Below are 18,357 nucleotides of genomic sequence, written 5' to 3'. Positions count from 1 at the left end.
GTTTGCTGTAACAGCATACAAAAAACCAGTTTATTTGAAGGTAAGCTGCTAAAAGAAATTCTCCTACTGTTTTCCTATTGGCTGTGTTGTTTTCTGAAGGCAGCCAAAGATCCAGTGCAGCTGGGACTAATACAGGACCCAGCTGTAACTTTTTTATTGTTGTTCAGATGTCCGGTGATGGTCAGATCTAAGTTATTGTGTGGAAATTCAGTAAAGGAAAAGGGTAGGGTGGGAAAAAAGTGACTCTCCATAAAAGTATTCCAGTAAAAGCAACAGGAACTAGGAGTATCCATTTCAGAGCTCTGCCATAAATCCCATCCTGAAATACTTAAACGCCTTCAGATTTTGCTGTAGACTTGAAGTCATTTAAGAGTTTTTGGTTAATTTTTTAAACAGAAATGAAGTGAATTGCTTGGAATGGGAAGGTGCCTGTTCTTTCAAATTATTTAATGGAAGAAGATGCTGTTTTCTCATCCACAGTACAAGGTTTTTAGTTTCTTTACTATCTTTACAGTATTGGTGCAGTATATAATGCTACAATGTGGAGTAGATCAACAGGCTTGGTTTTATGAATTTCACTTATGCTGTGTTTCGCTAGTTTTTGTTTTACAGATCCTAAGGGGGATCTGTAAGAAGGGGAGAAGCCTAATATATTTCTATAGAATTGGTTTGCCTTTGGTATATTTGGTGCTTCCAACTCTGTCGTTTCGGTATCTACTTCCTTTCCAAATCTTCATTCTGAACTTAACTTGCTGAGGAAGTCCCTCAAATAGCTGCCTGAATTTCAGAGTTCTTTTACTGTTACTCCAAGCCTTTAATTTTGACTGTCATTACTCAATCAGTTTGTAATTACACTTCTCTAATTTAAGAAGTTTAATAACAATAGTATACAAATTATAAGTTCTGATTGACTGAAAGATACTTCAAATACTGTAAATTATATCCATCAATACTGACAGTGACATGAATTTTAAAACATAATTACTGTCTCAAACATAACCTGGAATCTGTATTTCTTTCCATGTGCCTTAATTGACTGTTGATATTAATTTTTTGAGGAAAAAGAAAAAAGAATGGATGAAGATTTGTAGTGGGTCTGTTGGCTCTGGGATAGCCTGGCATTTTGCCCCTCAGTGCTAGAACAGAACAGCAACAACAACTTATTTTCCTTCCTGAGCAAGTAGGAGCTGATCTCTGCCTTCAGAATGGAAGTGAAATGTGGACAAACTGTGCTTAGAAGGCAGAACACTTCTAACACAAACCAACTGCTATGCAAAAACATCTGTGATGTCCTTTTTTTGCATACAATAATTTAAATTAATACCATGCAAATAATTTGCTTTACCCTTTTTTTTGGACATTTGCAGGGATTAAATAACCAGTATTACATGGTTATTACATTAATTCTTGTGTAGTAAGAATGGTAGTCAGAGTTCTTTTCTCGCAATTTTTAAAGGCTATGTTCTTTATGTGAAAGAAATCTCTCAGTTAATTGTTTTCTTGAAGTGCAGGTCAACTTCCAGTGCATTTTGCAAAATTGGTTTTATGTAGACTCTGCCAATGTCAAAGACCATTAAAATACAGCAACTAGAATGAGAAACTTGGCTTACAGATTTGCTTTAGGATATTTTGGCTGTATTCATGACACACTATAAGGAAAATCAAGAAAATATTTGTGGCTTGAGAATAAAATCTGCCAGCTAAGTTGAAGTAAGTAGTATGAAAATGTCTTGCATCTTGGAGAGGGAGAGAACACTGCACTGCAACTCCTACTGTATTGTGCTTTTCTCTGGAGCTCATGGACTTAGGAGATCTGATTTTCTAATGTGATGGGAGAACATCAAAAGGTCCTTCTCACATTGGAGAAATAATAGTACAACAATTCTAGCCAAGTTTTGGCTTTTCACTACCTCGTTTTACATTTTGAATAAAGGGTTTCCTGCTGAACAAACACATGTTAGTCTGATAGCATTTTCCTGTATTTGAATTGTGAACAGTCCAATGACTCCAAAAAGTGTATGTTGAAGTAGATAGAGAGTTTTAGCATAGAATATGTGCATACAATAAATCTATTCAACTAATCAGTCTGCTTCCTTTCTCTCCCACCCCCTTACAGCTGGAAGTTCATCAGCTTCTGGTACTATATCTAGCTTCCTCTGGAGACTTTCTGGGGTAGAGTTAACAGGCATTGGTGAACAATGTTGTGATTATGTTCTGTGGGTCTGTATAAGTTGTCATTTTCCATTGCTGCTGTTTCTAATGGAAAATATGTCATCTATTTAGAACGAGCATATTATGTGTACTGTGCAAAGTTGCATGCTGCAGGGTTTAGTGGAAGCATGTACATCATCATTAAATCACTGTAAAGTATTTCTAGATTTCATTAGTGACCAGTTTGGCATGTAAAATGGAAAATTTATGGTAAGGTTTTATTTTTGTAAGTTCTTAGCTAGGATAACACAGGATGGCTGGACTTTCAAAGTTAGTTCATAATTAATTATGCTTTGAGGTTCTTCAGTGTATGTCAAGACATTGCTTTGAGGTACAAAGAATATGGAAGAATTCAAAAAAAGAAAAACTAGATGCTTCCAGTTGTCACAGAAGCTGTGAACTTCATGACAAAATATTTGCAATCAGATCTAGTGGAATTTAATAGCTTGATTAAAAACTGTTATAATTTATTTTTGTTGACCTTTTTTCTTTAAAGGACAAAAATGTAGTTTTTCAGAAGCAGCTTCTGGTCATTTGGAGATCCTGGTTAACCATCTGCAGGATCAGTTAAGTATGGCACTTAGGTGTTCTGCTTGAGCTTCAAATGCTTCAACAAAATTTCAAGATCCACTTTATTAAGACATGTAAAAATGTAGAATAGATGCTATGATTGAAGAACCTTTTAGAAGTAGTTTCTGTATGATTTTCAAGTGAAGTGTAGACTGCTGCCTGTGCAGATGTAAGTCAGAATTATTGGAGACAAAACCTAGGCTTAATAGTGCCACTTCTTTTATTACTAACCACTTCTTTCAGTGTTCAGGAAATCATTAAAACAATGAAGAGTTTACCTGTGGATGGTGTTCTCCAGGTGGTTTGTACTCACTGCTGCATTGTCCATGTCTGTGATACACAGAAGAATTTCTGAACTGCACTAGAAGTTTTCCCACTGTTCACTATGTCAGCTGTGGTGGAGCTGCAAACACTGGTGCTGCAGACTGCTGAACAGAAGTTACAGCTTGGTATTTCTGGCTGCCCTAAGGCAAGTTTAGGATAATTGCAAGTATGTTAATGTGAGTCAGATTTTTTCAGTCTTACACAAAGTTTGTCTTTGTATAATGAAAGCTTGTGCCAGGTAGAGCCCTGCTCTGAAGGCTCTGCCTCTTTGGAAGGGTGTTTAGCAGAGGCTACTTCTGACCACACTGTCAATGGAACTGGTATGTGCAGGTGAAAAATCAGGATTTGCTCTCGGTTTTACCCATTTAGGAAGTGATATCTTTTATTGTTACCTTTTGTGTCATGTTGAAGGGTTACAGAACTAAAACACGTAGTCCTACTTAATTGTTTCCTAATCAACAAAAATACTTAGTGTTTGAGCATGATGGGATGAAGTGGAAATCTTAGAAAAAATGTTTATTATTAGGAGCAGTGGGAGCTGGTGGACTTAAAAACAAGATTGAGGGTTAAATCCCAGTTAGTTCCTTATGTTTTCAGGGAAAATGCTGAGACTCAGAGACACTGAGAATAATAAAACTAAATTGCTTAGATCTTTGAAGTTGTATGGATGTGAATTTTTTTTTCTTGTTAGGTACTTAGCTGAGAAAAAATGACTAAGTTACTTGAAAATAAAGTACAAAAGATTATGTGTTCAGATTATTTTTCACTGATCTCTGGAAGGAATGCAGTGATTTTGCCAGTAAGGGGCAGAGAAAACAGCTTAGAAAGGGCAATGTAATATTTCAGCAGATTTAGTTGAAACAGTTGGGGGAAGTTTAAATAGGAAGAATGTATTTATTCAAATGAGTTTTTTGATCAGAATGCCAGGAGGTCTGCCTGGAGTATGAAAAACCTTTCTTTTTGTAACATAGAACTTATGTCTGTACTTAGAAGAATTTCAGCAGACGTTGAGTGTGCTCTATTTTGGAAGCATGGTGAGGCAGATTTGGTGTGACTGCTGATGGGCTTTTGCCAAGCAAAAAATGAGAGACCAGGGGTTTGACCTTACAGTAAGTGGATCCATCCAACAGACTTGTTATCAGTGGGCCAGATAAAAAGCTCTTTTGTATCTGAATTAGTGACCTGTCAAGCTAATTGTTTCATGGTGTGATGGCAAGCAACAATTCACAAAAGCTATGTGTATTCTTTTCTGAGGAATCTGACAATGTTTCACAGTCTTAAACGAAGCTTTGCTATTCCCTCACCAACAAATCCATGAGTAAATTCCTGACTCTCTCTGTGGCCTCTCAGACTTCAGGCAATGTGACCAATGGGCCTGTTGATGTAATAATATGAAACTGGAGCATTTCAAGCCTAAGACAGCCAAGCAGCAAGGTACTGTATTAGCTGTAGTGCATTTCTCTCCCAGTACTGCAGCTCAGTGGTTTCCATAGCAGGTACCACGGTTACTTTTTTTAGAGGAGACTGCAGGAATTTCAGAGGCTTACACAACATCAGACACCACATTGTGCAGAGTTGTGCGTCCTGGAATCTGTCTTGTTTTGGGTGAATATGAGTGCTGCTCAAGCAGTTACTTGATAGATGAGCAGTCCTGTGTGGCTCTCCATAGCTGTCTTTGGAGACATTCCTCAGGGAAGGAAGATTGCTTTCAAATCCGGCTCCACCTCCTTCACTGTGCAACCGATCTTGGAAAATGAATAAATAGAAAGCTTCTGCAATAAATACTGTTCTGAAATCTAACTCCAGAACTGTGTCAGGCAGGGATGGGGGAAGGGGAAAAATCAACTTTGCCTTGCTTTTTCTGAAAATTGGATTGTGTGCTTTAGAAACAGCCGGCAATCCTAAGTAACGGCTAATGCTCCTCACTAATGAGTGCAGTGCTGTGAGCAGATCCCTCATTGCCAAGGGTAGATGTTACTGGAAATTTGTGGCAGAAAGACTGTCTGAGCCCAGCTGTTTTGCTGGGAACACCGTAGGTCTGATGAGCTGAATATTGAGCAGGATTTGGGGGTATTGCTGGCAGCTGACCACAGGCTCTGGGCTCCAGGACCCCCCTGCAGCTGCTCAGCGACATTCCTGTCAATTTTCCAGGCTGCTCCTCGAAATGGATTTGACAGGAATGTCTGCTACTACTCTGGTGTGTTTGCTTTGCAAGTCTATTTTCCAAGATCTATCCTAGGAAAAAATGTAGGTACCTGCCAGCCAGCCACTTCCTCTTCCTCAGGAGGGGAAACACAGCCCTTCTGTGAGGGTAGAGCTGAAACACGTTACAGTCTTATTCTTTTTTCCTTCTCATGCCATTTCAAAAGCCAAAGGAATCAGTGTTTTTGTTTGCCTGTTCCTCACGAAGAATGTGATGAAATGACCTCTGCTTTCAGGAGGAATTGCCCCATTCTTTGTCTGAGTTGCTTGGATCCTGGAGCTGAAAGGAGTCCAGGCTGGCGACAGGACATGTCTGGTTAGTCCAGTTGTTCACAGGGACTTCTGGGAGTCATGTACCAGTGGGAGATGAAGGGTCCCTCCTCTCCTTTTCATCCACACATACTCCTTGGGATGGCTGGGAGAAAAAGTCCTCTCCTGACTGACAAGGAAAAGAATTTGACAGAGGAGTATTTGCTCTTTCCCTGTCACTAGTTTAAGCTTTGTCTCACACTCTTCAGAGCTGCTGGGATTCATCCCAAACGTGCTGAAGTGACCACAGAACCAAATCCTGAGCAGTGCTGCAGTACTTCAGTCTGTTCAGCTTCCCAGTCTGAATGGGCTCCCACTTGTTCCTCCCATTTTCCATCTGCAGTCTGAGCAGGTCTCTCTCCTGTGCTGGTCATCTGACGACTTGCTTAAAGATAAAGTATTTTTAAATTCCTGTCAGTGTTGTCTGTATGCTTGGCTCAATCAGAAGTGAGCTGTGCTGTCATAGAAATTAGTCATGGGACCATCCAGTCCCTTTCCACCCAGTTCTTTGTATAATTCTGTCTAGTAATACACTGCAGTTGTATTGGACAAAACCATAAATGCCCCAAGTTAAAAGGCACATCTTGCTTCTGTTGTGTAGCTTAAAAGGTCTTACTTGTGGAAAGCTATTGCATCTACACATTTTAAATTCAGAATTTTCTCTTTTTGCTGCAGGCAAGCAAAATCCACTGCTCTTTTGCTGCCCTTTCTTTGCTCTGTAGTGAATGAGGGGTTTCAGCTAAAGACATGATATCTCTAATGTGACACATAGCTGTGCTGTGCATAGTTGGCATGGTGATCTGTTCCTTTCACCTCCTATATAGTGTTGAGGGGGAGCCCTGATTTCCTTCCCAAGACTCCCACTTAAAAAGTGGCTGTTGTTCTGCATTGCCAGTGGATACATAATGTGCTATCAGCTGCTATCCATGATCTCCCCACGTGTTATTGCTGCATCATCCTTTTCCTCAGGGGGTGCTAAAATTTTTTGTGACCTGAATCTTGCCATGAAAGTGTACTAAAGAAATTCAGAATTTGCAGACTTCCACTCTGTAAAGACTAAATTTGTGTTAATGCATACTATAAATAAAATGTACTATAAGCAAAAGCTTTCAAATGCAAACATCAGAGAAAATTTGTTTGATTTCAGCTATGGCACTACCTAAGTTCCCCATTTGTTTCTCCAGTTTTGCACATACAAATGCTCCACAGAGAGAAAATGATTACTGAGCTTTCCCGAAATTATTTTTCTGAGGTTCTGCCTTGCAGCATACATAATGAGGAAGGGAAAAAAATTTATTTCTGTTTGACAGTATTTTGTTGGTTTGATGCAGTGTAAAGAAAAAGCTTGAGGCCACTTCATTTTGGAGGATTGATATCTGTATTTATATTGGTGGTATTACTACACAAGGCTGATTCAGATCACCCTTCCTCATTATTTGCTGTGCAGAAAAGAAATCAGGGCAATCATTTTGTTAAGAAGCTGAAAGCAGAGTAAGAGAATTTTAAGGCAGTATAGATGCCCCACTGTCCCTAAGGCAGCAGGACAACACAAGACTGTGCAATTTTACTTACAGTGCTTGGCACTGCACAGCATTGCATTTGTCCCACATTACTTCAGTGTTACTGTTTTCCACGTTGGAAGGGGACTGTGGTGTTTAGATGTGATAATGTGACAGTGTGTAGCTGTAACACTGAAATCAGAATGGTGATTCACCAGGATTCCTGAATAGTAATTGGTAACTGATGCTGGTGGAGGCACATGTTATGTTGGATAGTATTTCCTGTATCTGTGCTAATCTGTTCATAGCCCTCTCTGAAACACACACAGTGTGGCCAACATCTCCTTTTTTAATTTCCACATTAGCTGGCATAAAATTTTTCTGCACTTCTTAAATATGCATGGATATGCATATTTTAACACTTTATATTATTAATGCAAGTATTAATGTATTTGGGTAAGAGACTTAAAATGTTAAGTTAAACTCAGCTTTCTTTTCATATTCAGTAATTTGTATTTACATATTTTTGAAAGAAAAGTTGGCCTAGAAGCATCTTCTGATCTTGAAGCAAGAGTGGAGTGACTTCAAAAGAAAAATGCTTCTGAAAGGAAATCCATGCTTATCTATTATTAATATCAGGTTGAACTACTTTTAGTATTTAGAGAATACAGCCTGTAAGGGTGGGGTTTTGGGGCTGAGCTAAGCTGGTTTTAGGGCTGGCTGACCTCAAGGGGGTTGCTGTCCCCTGTACCTTTGTGCTGCCAGGAATTTGTGCTGTGCCTGTTTTGTTGTCTTGGGCAATTCTGAGGTCCCTTGGTGAAACCATTTGTCCTGCTGAATTGGGGAAAGGAACAACTCAGAAACAACAGGGTCCAGGCACTGAATGGCAGAGCAGTGCAGGAACACAGAGGAGCCAACTCACTACCTGTGAAATCTTGCTCACACCTTGTCCCTGTGTGTTTTCTTCTTTCTCCCCAAGTGATGCTCCTTTATGTGATTGGAAGTGGTTCTTTCATTTAGTTGCTACAAAACATTTGGTTTCCTAATGGAAATACATAAAAGCATTGAAATAAGACACACTATTGAATTAAAGGAGGTCAGTATAATATAATCATGACCTTCAACACTGCCTGCTCATGAAAATAAAGAGCATGGGCAGTAAAAAACAAAAATACTCATTACTTAAACACACCCTGCTTTCTAATGGCCACTATCTGTGTCAGAGGCCTAATTAGGAGCTGAAAAGCACGGGAGGTGGCTGTGCAGTTTCTGTGGAGGGTATCTGTATCTGCCTGTCTCAGTGGGTATATCTGTGCAGGTGAGGATGGGAAGTTGCTGTGGGCTCCTCTCTGTGCTTTGGTGCTGTTAACAAGGGCAGCCCATGGCTCCAGGGCAGGATTAGCAGCTCATGCAGAGCTCTGGAAGCCTCTCCAGTGCCGTTCCCCTGCACTGCTGTTGGTGCTCTGTTCCCTGCTCACAGTGTGTAAAACACATCTGCTCTGGCTGCTGCCTCCTCTGCCTTTTGTGCTCCATAGACAGAAACAGCTGCAGGTACCATGGCAGGGCATGGCACTTGTGATATCTGAACTAAGATGGTTTTTGGGAGGCAGGTAAAATTTTCCCTCCCTCCAAATCAGTGTTAACTGGACCTTGATTTTGCACAATTTTGCAGCTGCCTGCTTTCTGCTTGACTAGAGACTAACACATTAACAAATTATATAAGGCTATTTCTGGCCAGAACAAAAACAGTCTTGCATTATTGGAAGTAATTCTTATGGACTATAAGAAATACTGTTTGTTTTTTACAAGAGATGATTTCATGCTTGATGGTACTGTCACCCTGCTGGACCTTTTCTATATAGAACAAAAAATGTATTTCATATTTCCAATTTTTATGCTTTTGTCTGTTTTGCAGAAACCTACACAAATATGTGTACCACTGATATAATAAACCTGCTTTGCAGCAGAAGTAAAAGGAAAAAATCTTGAAGGTGTAGCTGGTCAGAGGGAAATGATTTCCTCTAAAATCCTGAAAATGTATTTTTATGTGGTAATAATATTCATATTTTCAGGGTTTCCCTTCTCCTATTATTAGAAGCACAAAATGATAATATCTTTATTGTAACTTTCCTGCAAAGTATGCACTTATCCTAAAGAAAAAAAAATGTTTTCAGGAACAGCTTGTAGTGGTGTGTGATTTCCAGCAGCTGAACAATGAGAATGATGGATGTGCGTTGGAGGTTCTCTTCTGGGTTTGGCCACTAATGTGATTTCTGGCCACAGAGTCCCTTGTGATTGAAAACTCAAAATAACTCTGCCAGCCATGGATTCTGTCCTAGATTCCTCATACCACCAACTGGTGATTTTTTTTGTGAGTGAAAGGATATTGTGTACAGGATTATTTCCCCCCTTAGTGGCAGTGCCATTGCTCCTATGCTGGAACGTGCTCAGCAGTGACTAAACAGCAGATTCCCACAGTAAGGTAGTGAAGGGAGCAGCCAAATCCAGCTGGTTTTACTGCTGGAATTTCGTGTAGATTCTGTTTGTTTCTGCACTCTGAAGTGAATCTATTCAGAAGGATGTCCTCCTACGAAAACTTCTATGGAATTTTTAATAGCCAGAAGTGGTTGGAGCATTGTTTATACATCTTGTCTGAAAGCTGGAAAATGTTCCTCTAATCGAGTTTTAAAAAAGGGAACATGTAGGGGGAAAGGAAGAGAGAACAGCCTGAGAATATCCGTTGAGGCAAATGTTCTGAGACAATCAGATTTGTTCTCAGAGATGAATGTATATTATTTTAAAGGCCAGAAGAAACATGTCTACTCATTTTGTGTATGAGTAAGGAAAGGTTTGTTTAGTTTAAAGCCTTGCATTGTGTAAATATCTTTACACTTGCAAGATGTTTCAACTGCAGCAAAATTAAATTCCATCTAATTGTTTTTTGCTTGGAATGCAAATATTGAAGACCTCTAATTTGGGACTGACACAGAAGAAGGAAAATGTTTATCTTTATGAAACCAAGAAGTTAGCTGAGCAATGAGAGTCAGGGTGTTGTATTGCTTTGTAAGTGGGGTTACAGAATTAGTGTTTAGCCTGTGTTAGATATTGTTAGATGTTTGCTTTCTGCTGGTTGTGGATATTTTACTGTGTCCTCTCGGGAGACTGAAATCAGTAGAGGAGTCAGATGGGTTTGCTTTAGACTTTGGCTGGTGACTGGCAATTAAAGGCTAGTGAGTGAATTTAAACAAAGGAATTTTGCTTATTGCTAGAGAGGTAGAAAATATTTAAATTTTACTACTGAGAAGCAGGATGATACCATGATTATGGACTTGGAAAGTACTGGGTTTCTGTTTCATATTATGGGATTTGCTCCTGGTTTCACTACCTAACCTGTGGGAAATTTCTCTGCAAGCTGATCTGTTGCAGTTCTTTCTCAATCTCTAAATTTTGAGTTTTTTGGTACTTGCTAGCTCAAACATGATTCATGTTGAGAGTTGTGGGATAATGCTTTTCTTTGGGTATTGTACTTGGGTTGTCCATAGTGGAGAATACTTAACCAAGTGACATCACAACTGATGCACAATACACTGATTTCTGTGGTGAGATGCAGTTTTTTTGTTTTCCCCAGCATGGTGTAGTAAACAGAACTGTATTAAAAGTGTGTTCCATTAAGTTTTGCATTACAGATGTTCATTTAATTACATATAGTTCACTTACAGGACTTGAATTTTATCGGCCAAGTTGGAATATATTAAATATTTTTCTGGGTTTTTTTCTGTTGGTAGTAGGAGTAGTATTGCAACATATATGGTGTAGTGTTTTTCTTTCTGTTTGTCCAAGAATTTAATTTGTATTTTCAACAACTGTATTCCTCATGAATAAAATATCTGTAGTATATTGACTTTCTATTTAGTAGCACCTGAAGGTCTGAAGTTGTAGAAAAAGGAGATGCTCTCCCTGTAAGCTAAAAGATTTCACAGAAATGACTTACATTAGAACATTGTCTTTATTTAAAGATTAGAAGATAGCATGAAAGAATGCTGCAGCTGTAGCTTGTTCACTGTACTGAAATGCTTTTGTTCTTTTTTAGTATTTAAATGTTCATGCTAACTCCTCCCATCCTGTCTGCTTTGTGTTTAGATTGGTGAAAGAAAAAAAAAACACCCAGAACTGACTCAGAGAGGACAGCTAGAAAATTTGTTTTACAGAACAAATACATCATACATGCTCCCTGAGTTATTTTGTGTGGAGGATTATGTGAACACAGAGTTGAAAGAGAAGTGTTTGCTGGAGGCAGAAGGGTGGCCTTGGGAGGGGTCTTGCCAGAGCAGATAATCTCTTACCGTGTACCTGCAGTGTTTGCTTGGGACTGTGAAGAAATTTAAACCACCATGGTGTTACCCTCCTATGTTAATATTTCAAAAGCCTTAATGGAAATACAGAAATAGTGTTAGCCTTTGTTTTAAGACACAGAGTTGAAACAGCAGGCTCAACAGCCATGAAGTCCCAGGGCCTCCTGGAGCAGGCACCTTCCAGGCTGTGATGCCACATGAAATCTCTTCAGAAACTTTTTCTGGGTGCATTGAGTTTCCCACTGATACATTTTCTACAGCATAAAGAGCAGCACTGGAGGAGGGAGGCAGTGATAGAAACCAGTAGAAGGATTGTAATGAGCAAACATCTTCAGTATCACACAGAGGCCAGTTCATGTGAGTACAGGACTGTGCCCTTGGGAGTGATCCTGGTGAGTCACACATCCCTCTGTGCTGGTAGTGTGAGGGGAAGAAAAATCCTGTCTATGCCCAGAGTTTCTAGAAGGTGAGCAGTACTGTAACTCCCACTCAGTTATATCCTGACTCTTTTACTCTTGTCAAAAGATACTGAAATATTTTGGCTCTGATATTTGAATACCATTGTTTAAAGATGTTGCATTAATGTCTAGTTTTATATAAGTCTTCTCCAAGTGCAGAATCTTCTTTTCCAGCAGACTGCTTGTCTTGTATGTGGCAGATAAATACTTGATGTTATTCCCTAATGCAAAACGTCATCTGACTCCATTTAGCTTTTTTCCTTTCTGTCTAACAGCATCATTAATTATACTGTGAGGCTTGTCTCTACTATGGCTGTGATCAGAGGAAAGGAAAATACAGCAGACAGTATTTGGGTGCTGTAGGAAAACACTGAGGTGTTTGATTTCTCTTTTTTTGTTGGTTGCTCGAGCACAGAAAACTGTTACAATTCGTGTTGATTCCAAAAAAGCCATTTCAGTCGTTCCAGATATTCCAGACCTGTCCCAAGGAGCCTTCACTGCATGGTGGAGTAAGGGAGAGGAAACTGCAGTACCACTCACTGGTGTGCAGATTTGGGAAGGGCTCATGGTAGTGGCTAATCCAGAGGCTTTGTTACTCAGCTTGAAGAAAAAGCAACACCATCTATGAGTTCTAAATATTTATTGCTTCAAGATGATTTTCTCTTTGAGGTTTGATTAGTATTTCCAGTTGCCAATGAAGGTGACAGTTACCAAATTGTCTTGCTTCAGCACACAGTTAAAAATTTAGCATCTCTTACTTGTACTGCTACTGTAAAGCTGCAGTGTAATTTCATCTACAATACTGCAGAAATGCTTTAAGGATCTCAGAGTGTGCTTCCTAACTAAGACAGTGATTATATATGGTTTGCCTTTTTATAATCAATATTGAGTAGCAGTATTACTTTTTTTGTCAGTTAACTAGTTGGAATATTTGTGGTGTATTTATGTACACTGTGTACATTAATTCTCTGTGGTATAGGATCTTGTATTTATAAGGTTTGATGCAAAAAGAATCCTGCCACTGTTCACATGCAAGAGATTTTTAGGAGTGGGTGGCTTTCTGATGAGGAGAGTAAGCAGGTAAACATACTGAAGTCTGGTATTTGTTCAACAGAAGACTGTCATTTCCTAAACTGAAAGTAATTTAATCATGTTTGTATCTGGAGTAGTTAAATGAAATCATTTGCCATAATTACTTCTTGTCTAACAAGGTCTGTTGCCATTTGGAGTTTGTTACGATTCGGATCCTAAAAGGAAAGGAGCTTAACCAGTGCATGTTGAAATAATCAATATATTTCATTATTAGGATTCAAACAGTAGCTCTGTTCCAAATGTGTGTTTAAAACTCTCCTCTCAAGCTGAACTTTTCTTTGTAATCCTGTTGCTACAGTCTGTTATGTGTGTATAGGACATAAAAGAGTGGCCTTGACCTTCCCAAATGAGTACATTTGTTGTGTGTTGCTCTTACAGATCTTATTAATTACTTTTGGTGTTCCATTTTACTGAGCTGGAAGGAAAAGCTGTTCTATAATTAAGGAGCTATTCCCAAGAAAGTGGGTAGCATTAGAACTGTTATTACAGGATTGCTGCACAGGAGGTGAATATTTGTAGTTGGTGTCTAATGCTGTCCAAATGAGCAGAAGTAATCTCTGTCCAAAGAAGTTTCTTGCTGGGGAACATCTGATGTTCAAGAAAAGCAGTGGTTTTATGCTGATGATTTTTGGTCTTTGCTGTTGTTAGACAGAGACACAGGGTGAGGGTAGGATGAGTGACAGACACACATTTGCACCCTCAGTAGCGACTGATTTTTATCAGCAGGGTCATACATTTCATTTAGCATGGCCAATAAGAGACCTAAAATTGAATTAAATACTACAGAGTCACCTAAAAGATGTTATACAAAGCCCATGTTTGTGTTAGATAACTGATTTTGCTGCTGTACTTGTGTGTCCTACTGCTGGGAGGTATTTGGTGTTTGGGTTGTACCTGCCTGCATCTCTGTCTCCAAAGCAGCCAAATGAAGGGGCTCTGCTGGCATTAGGGGATGTCTGAATTCAGCACCAGAATACACATCTTGTGTAGAGCATTGGCTGTTCTTTGGCTTTTTTCCCTGGAAGATAATTAATTTACATGTAGAATTTTGGTATGTAACTTATGTAATATAATTATATCCAGCTTGAATTTGGCAATTAAGCTGTAGAACCAAATCTTGCCACATCATATGATAAGAAGAATCCTTTAATTATCTGTTTTTCTTTTGAAAGATAGATTCTGTCCATAGTCATTCATTCAATTACCTTACTTAGGATTTTTATAAAGCAGATTACAAATATATTAGATTTAGATTTATGTTGTTTATTTTGATTTGGTTTTGAGTTTTTTTCCTGAAAATGATGTAAAAGAAATGTCCTGATGTTTCATATGAGGTTATTTTTCCCAATCAGTTTAATGAGTTTTATGTGTAATGATGAGGTATCAAATGCTAAAAAATTGTACATTTTGCTCCATTCCAGTGCCTGATGATCTCTCCTTGGAAGAAAGAGAAGAGCTTTTAAATATTCGTCGCAGGAAAAAAGAATTGATTGATGATATTGAGGTAATTGATTTACTGTAAAGATCCTTAGAAGACTCCTTCAGTAGATTAAGTTACAGACCTAAGCTGCAGGCTTAAATATGAATTTCAGGATTTCAGGTAATGGTTTTAAAAGTATATAAAAGACTTAAACAAATACTTCTAATAGTGAGCAGGATTTATGCATCATGTGTGTGCTTTAAAAAAGATTAACTTCTGAATTTATGTAATGCAATATGTGCAGATGTCCACATTTTTTTTGTGTAATCAAAAACTCATTAAACAGCAGATTTGCATCCAGGATAGGAGTGAGTGGGAAATGTGGGTAAAGAAATCTTATTAATTGATAATGGCAGCTTGGTCTTGGTGCTCTGGGATAAGCACACACAGAGAGTGCAGGTTCATGTGTTTAAGTCATTCAGTTGTGATAAAATCTTTTAATACCTAAGGAAGCCCTAAGATTGTTCACTTCTCTTCAGGCAAATAACCAATAGTAGACAATAAAACCTAATAGATAATATTATTATATGATAGATGATTTCAAAAGATGTTCTAATGTAGGTTAATGTATTGTCCTTCTTTCTTTTACAGAGATTAAAATTTGAAATTGCTGAGGTTATGACTGAAATTGATAATCTGACTAGTGTAGAAGAAAGGTAAGTAATGCCAACATATGTACATGATTCAGTAAGACCTTGGAACAGGTCTTCCAGGAACAGCAAGTAAAAATACCTTTCCCATGCTAAACAAATGATGGATTACCTTTATTTAATCTGTTATAAAGCCTGACTTTATCCCATGCAGGTGTGTCATTTGTTTGGCTAGAGAATATGTTGGATAGAGTGTAATATTTACTGTCCTGTGGATAAGGATATAAGTCTCTGAAGCTGCAATTCCTTAAAGGAGTTGAAAATTGTATCATAATTTTCTCCATTATGAAAAGTGAATGTCTTAATTTTGTAGTAGAAAATACAAAGTAGCCACTACAAATTAAAAGCTCATCTAGAGTCTTTTTGTAAAAGAGTGACTGGTAAGTGCTTGTTGTTTCTTCATTGTCTCCATATGTAGCAAAACTACACAAAGAAATAAGCAAATAGCCATGGGAAGGAAGAAATTCAACATGGACCCGAAGAAGGTAAAGATTTTTTTTTTCACTTGTCAGAAATCAAGTCTCTGCTTGTAGTGTGACCAATGACAAATACTTCTATGGCTTTTTAAAGAAATATTTCTGATAATGTAAGCTCATAGGCTTTGCTTGCATGTCGTGGAACACACTGAGCAGAGGGTTAAATTGGAAGCAGCCATCAGGTCAGGTGCCAGCTGTGTGCTTCTTTCACTTAAACAAACCCTTGATAATGGAGGTTACTTATCAACAACCAAATATGCCAGGTATTGATTGACCTGGCTGCTTTGTACCTGACAGAGGTATTCTATGTTGATATGTTAAATATAATTAAATTTGTTTTACATGTGTTGTTGTTAGTGAGGCCATGCTGCTTTTTCTTTAATGCTCTCCTATTTTATCTTTCAAAATACTTTGCCATATTTTTTGTTTTCATGCAGACTTTTATATTTGGATATCTAAAGCCTGTTTCTGAAAAAGGGCATGTGTGAACATCTGTATTTTTGTACACACATCTATAGATACAGATGTATACCTATCTGACTTGTACAAGCTTGGTTACCAGTTTCAAGGAGTCTGCTCTGCATGTAGCCAGGAAGTAATGCAGTTCTTTCTGGAGTGCCTCTCTGTTTCTTAAATAGTTGTTAATTTTCTGGAAGATCTGGGGACCTGCACGTTCTCTTCCAGACTTCCCCTGCAATGTTTAAAAGAGCTTCTTTGACATATTTGACCTTTTGCCTTTGCTTTTCATATTTCATCTTCCTTGCTTTGTTTTATTGTCCTCTATTGTTTGTCATTGAGATTCCATTTTGAATTTGTGAAGAGTATTCTTTAAGGTCTTCTTGGAAATTATTTAGCATTTGTTTTTCTGTGATCTTACATGTTTTCTTTCCAGCTGTATTGAATTCAGTTACATTTTGGTGGCTTTTCTGCAATGTTCCAAGTACAGTGTGGCTTCTGTTCTTCAGACAGTTTCCAGTTTGCCAGAAATTCTCAAGTACAAGAAGCCTTTCTAAAATGCTGGCCATGTCTTTTATTTTCCCTTTTGGTGACTACTTAACTTCTGTTCTATTGAGGGCAGAATACCCCCAAATATCCTGGTAGTTTCCTGTGGTCCTCCAGCTCTTTCAAGTCCTAGAAGTTTGTGGCAAAGTCACAGGATGATGTCAGATGCTTTCATTCCAGCATTAACTATTTTTTGTTATGGTTCGTACTGGATGAAATTATTTCTATAAATAGATGCTGTGGCCACATTGCTACTGTAACATAATTTAAATGTGGTGAACAGACTCAGAGCAGTAATTTCTCAATAGTGCCTGTGCTCAGTGGTGCTGCAGTAGCTGTCTGCTCTAAAGCTGTGGTGTTGCTTGCAGCTGCTGCATTAAGTTCCAGACAGCTGAAGTGTGTAAACATCCTTGTGGTGCTGGGAAAAACTACCTGGGGTTCACTGGGAAAAGGATATTTTTCATTCAGAAACAGGAGGGAAGATGCTGTCTGGATTTAAGAATGTCAAAGAACTGGGGTAATAATACTTGGGTTGAACCCACCAAGTTTCTTCCTTTAAAACCAGGTAACAAAGGTCTGATATTTTCATATTAGCAGGAGCACAGTGAGGTAATTTTCTTTTATCATTTCTATTTGAAGACACCATTACACATTCATGAGTGTGTGTAGAGCAATTCTCCCTTGCCCCCTCTGAAAATAAGTGTGTGTGATGCACTTCCAGGATGTGTACCTGGGAATTTGGCTTTGGTGAGCTCCTGTGGGAAGGGCTGTAATGGTGAAGTTTGTAAAACACTTCAAAAATCCCTGTGCAGAGACAAAGTTGTGCTGGAAATTCACCATGCTGAAGTTGGTACTGCCTGTGTTGGGCCCAGGAAATGAATTCTCTGTGACAAAGGCAGGGCTTAAATAACTGCAAAATTTATAATTGAGTTACTGGACAAGAGATGAAATTCAAAGCAGATTTCATTGCAGTGATGTAAAATAAAAAATAAATCCATGCAATATTTGTAGTGAATATTGGAAATGTCTGTGGCAATGAGTTTTGTGTGGGTAAGTTAAACTAGTACAGCTGTCATCTGTCTCCTGTCAGTCTACAGAAAGAAAATTTGCATCAAGACAAAAGATAGTGTAGGGAGGTGGGGGTTTGCTTGGCCTATTTTGCCATTTATTCCAGACACTGAAGTTGTTGTCCCAGACAAATTACTTTTCCTGTCTGTTTGTCTTCTGGTTCTTTTAACATCTTAGGAATAATTTAAAAAAATTCAGGAAAAGGAAAATTAAATTGATTTTTTCAATATGGGAAAGTGTCTGCTTCTGTGCACAGAAATTTGTTTTCAATACTTCAAGTCCTGTCCATTATCAGTAACTTATACAATTCCAAAAAACCTATTCAGATCAGTCTGTTTATACCAAGCATGAATAATATGGTCCAGGTGTTGAACCAAGGGAATCTGCTGTTTCTGATATCAGAGGAGAGATTCTCTTTTGATTTTCAGAGATTAAAGCTTTTTGAATAACGGGATGGGAGAAAGCACTATGTTTTGTTGTGAAATATTGTACAAGCAAGCTTTGAAGGGATCAGTTCTGAGGCAAGCTCAGCAATTTCTGGTTCAAGATATAATGGATATATTCTTTGCAAAGAAATCATGTCTGTTGTGAAATGACTTATCAAAATATTAAGTTGTCAGAGTACCAGCCAGGCATCGAAATTTTTCAGATGATGATGAAATTG

General features: G+C 38.3%; 1 protein-coding gene across 2 annotated transcripts in view; it reads left to right on the top strand.

Moving 5' to 3' along the window:
- CYTH3 (cytohesin 3) overlaps positions 1 to 18,357 on the top strand; it is a 48,613-nt gene that overhangs the window by 10,298 nt on the left and 19,958 nt on the right. The window contains exons 2-4 of one of the 2 annotated variants that reach the window (XM_058035452.1): positions 14,439 to 14,521; positions 15,089 to 15,153; positions 15,566 to 15,632. In XM_058035452.1, the coding sequence (XP_057891435.1) occupies positions 14,439 to 14,521; positions 15,089 to 15,153; positions 15,566 to 15,632 (215 nt within the window). Of the gene's footprint in view, positions 1 to 14,404; positions 14,522 to 15,088; positions 15,154 to 15,565; positions 15,633 to 18,357 lie in introns of those variants that run through there. The other variant, XM_058035451.1, reaches the window with a different exon arrangement.

This window comes from Melospiza georgiana, chromosome 16 (assembly GCF_028018845.1).
Source record: "Melospiza georgiana isolate bMelGeo1 chromosome 16, bMelGeo1.pri, whole genome shotgun sequence".
NCBI lineage: Eukaryota > Metazoa > Chordata > Aves > Passeriformes > Passerellidae > Melospiza > Melospiza georgiana.
This window is presented reverse-complemented; position numbering and strand designations above follow the sequence as displayed.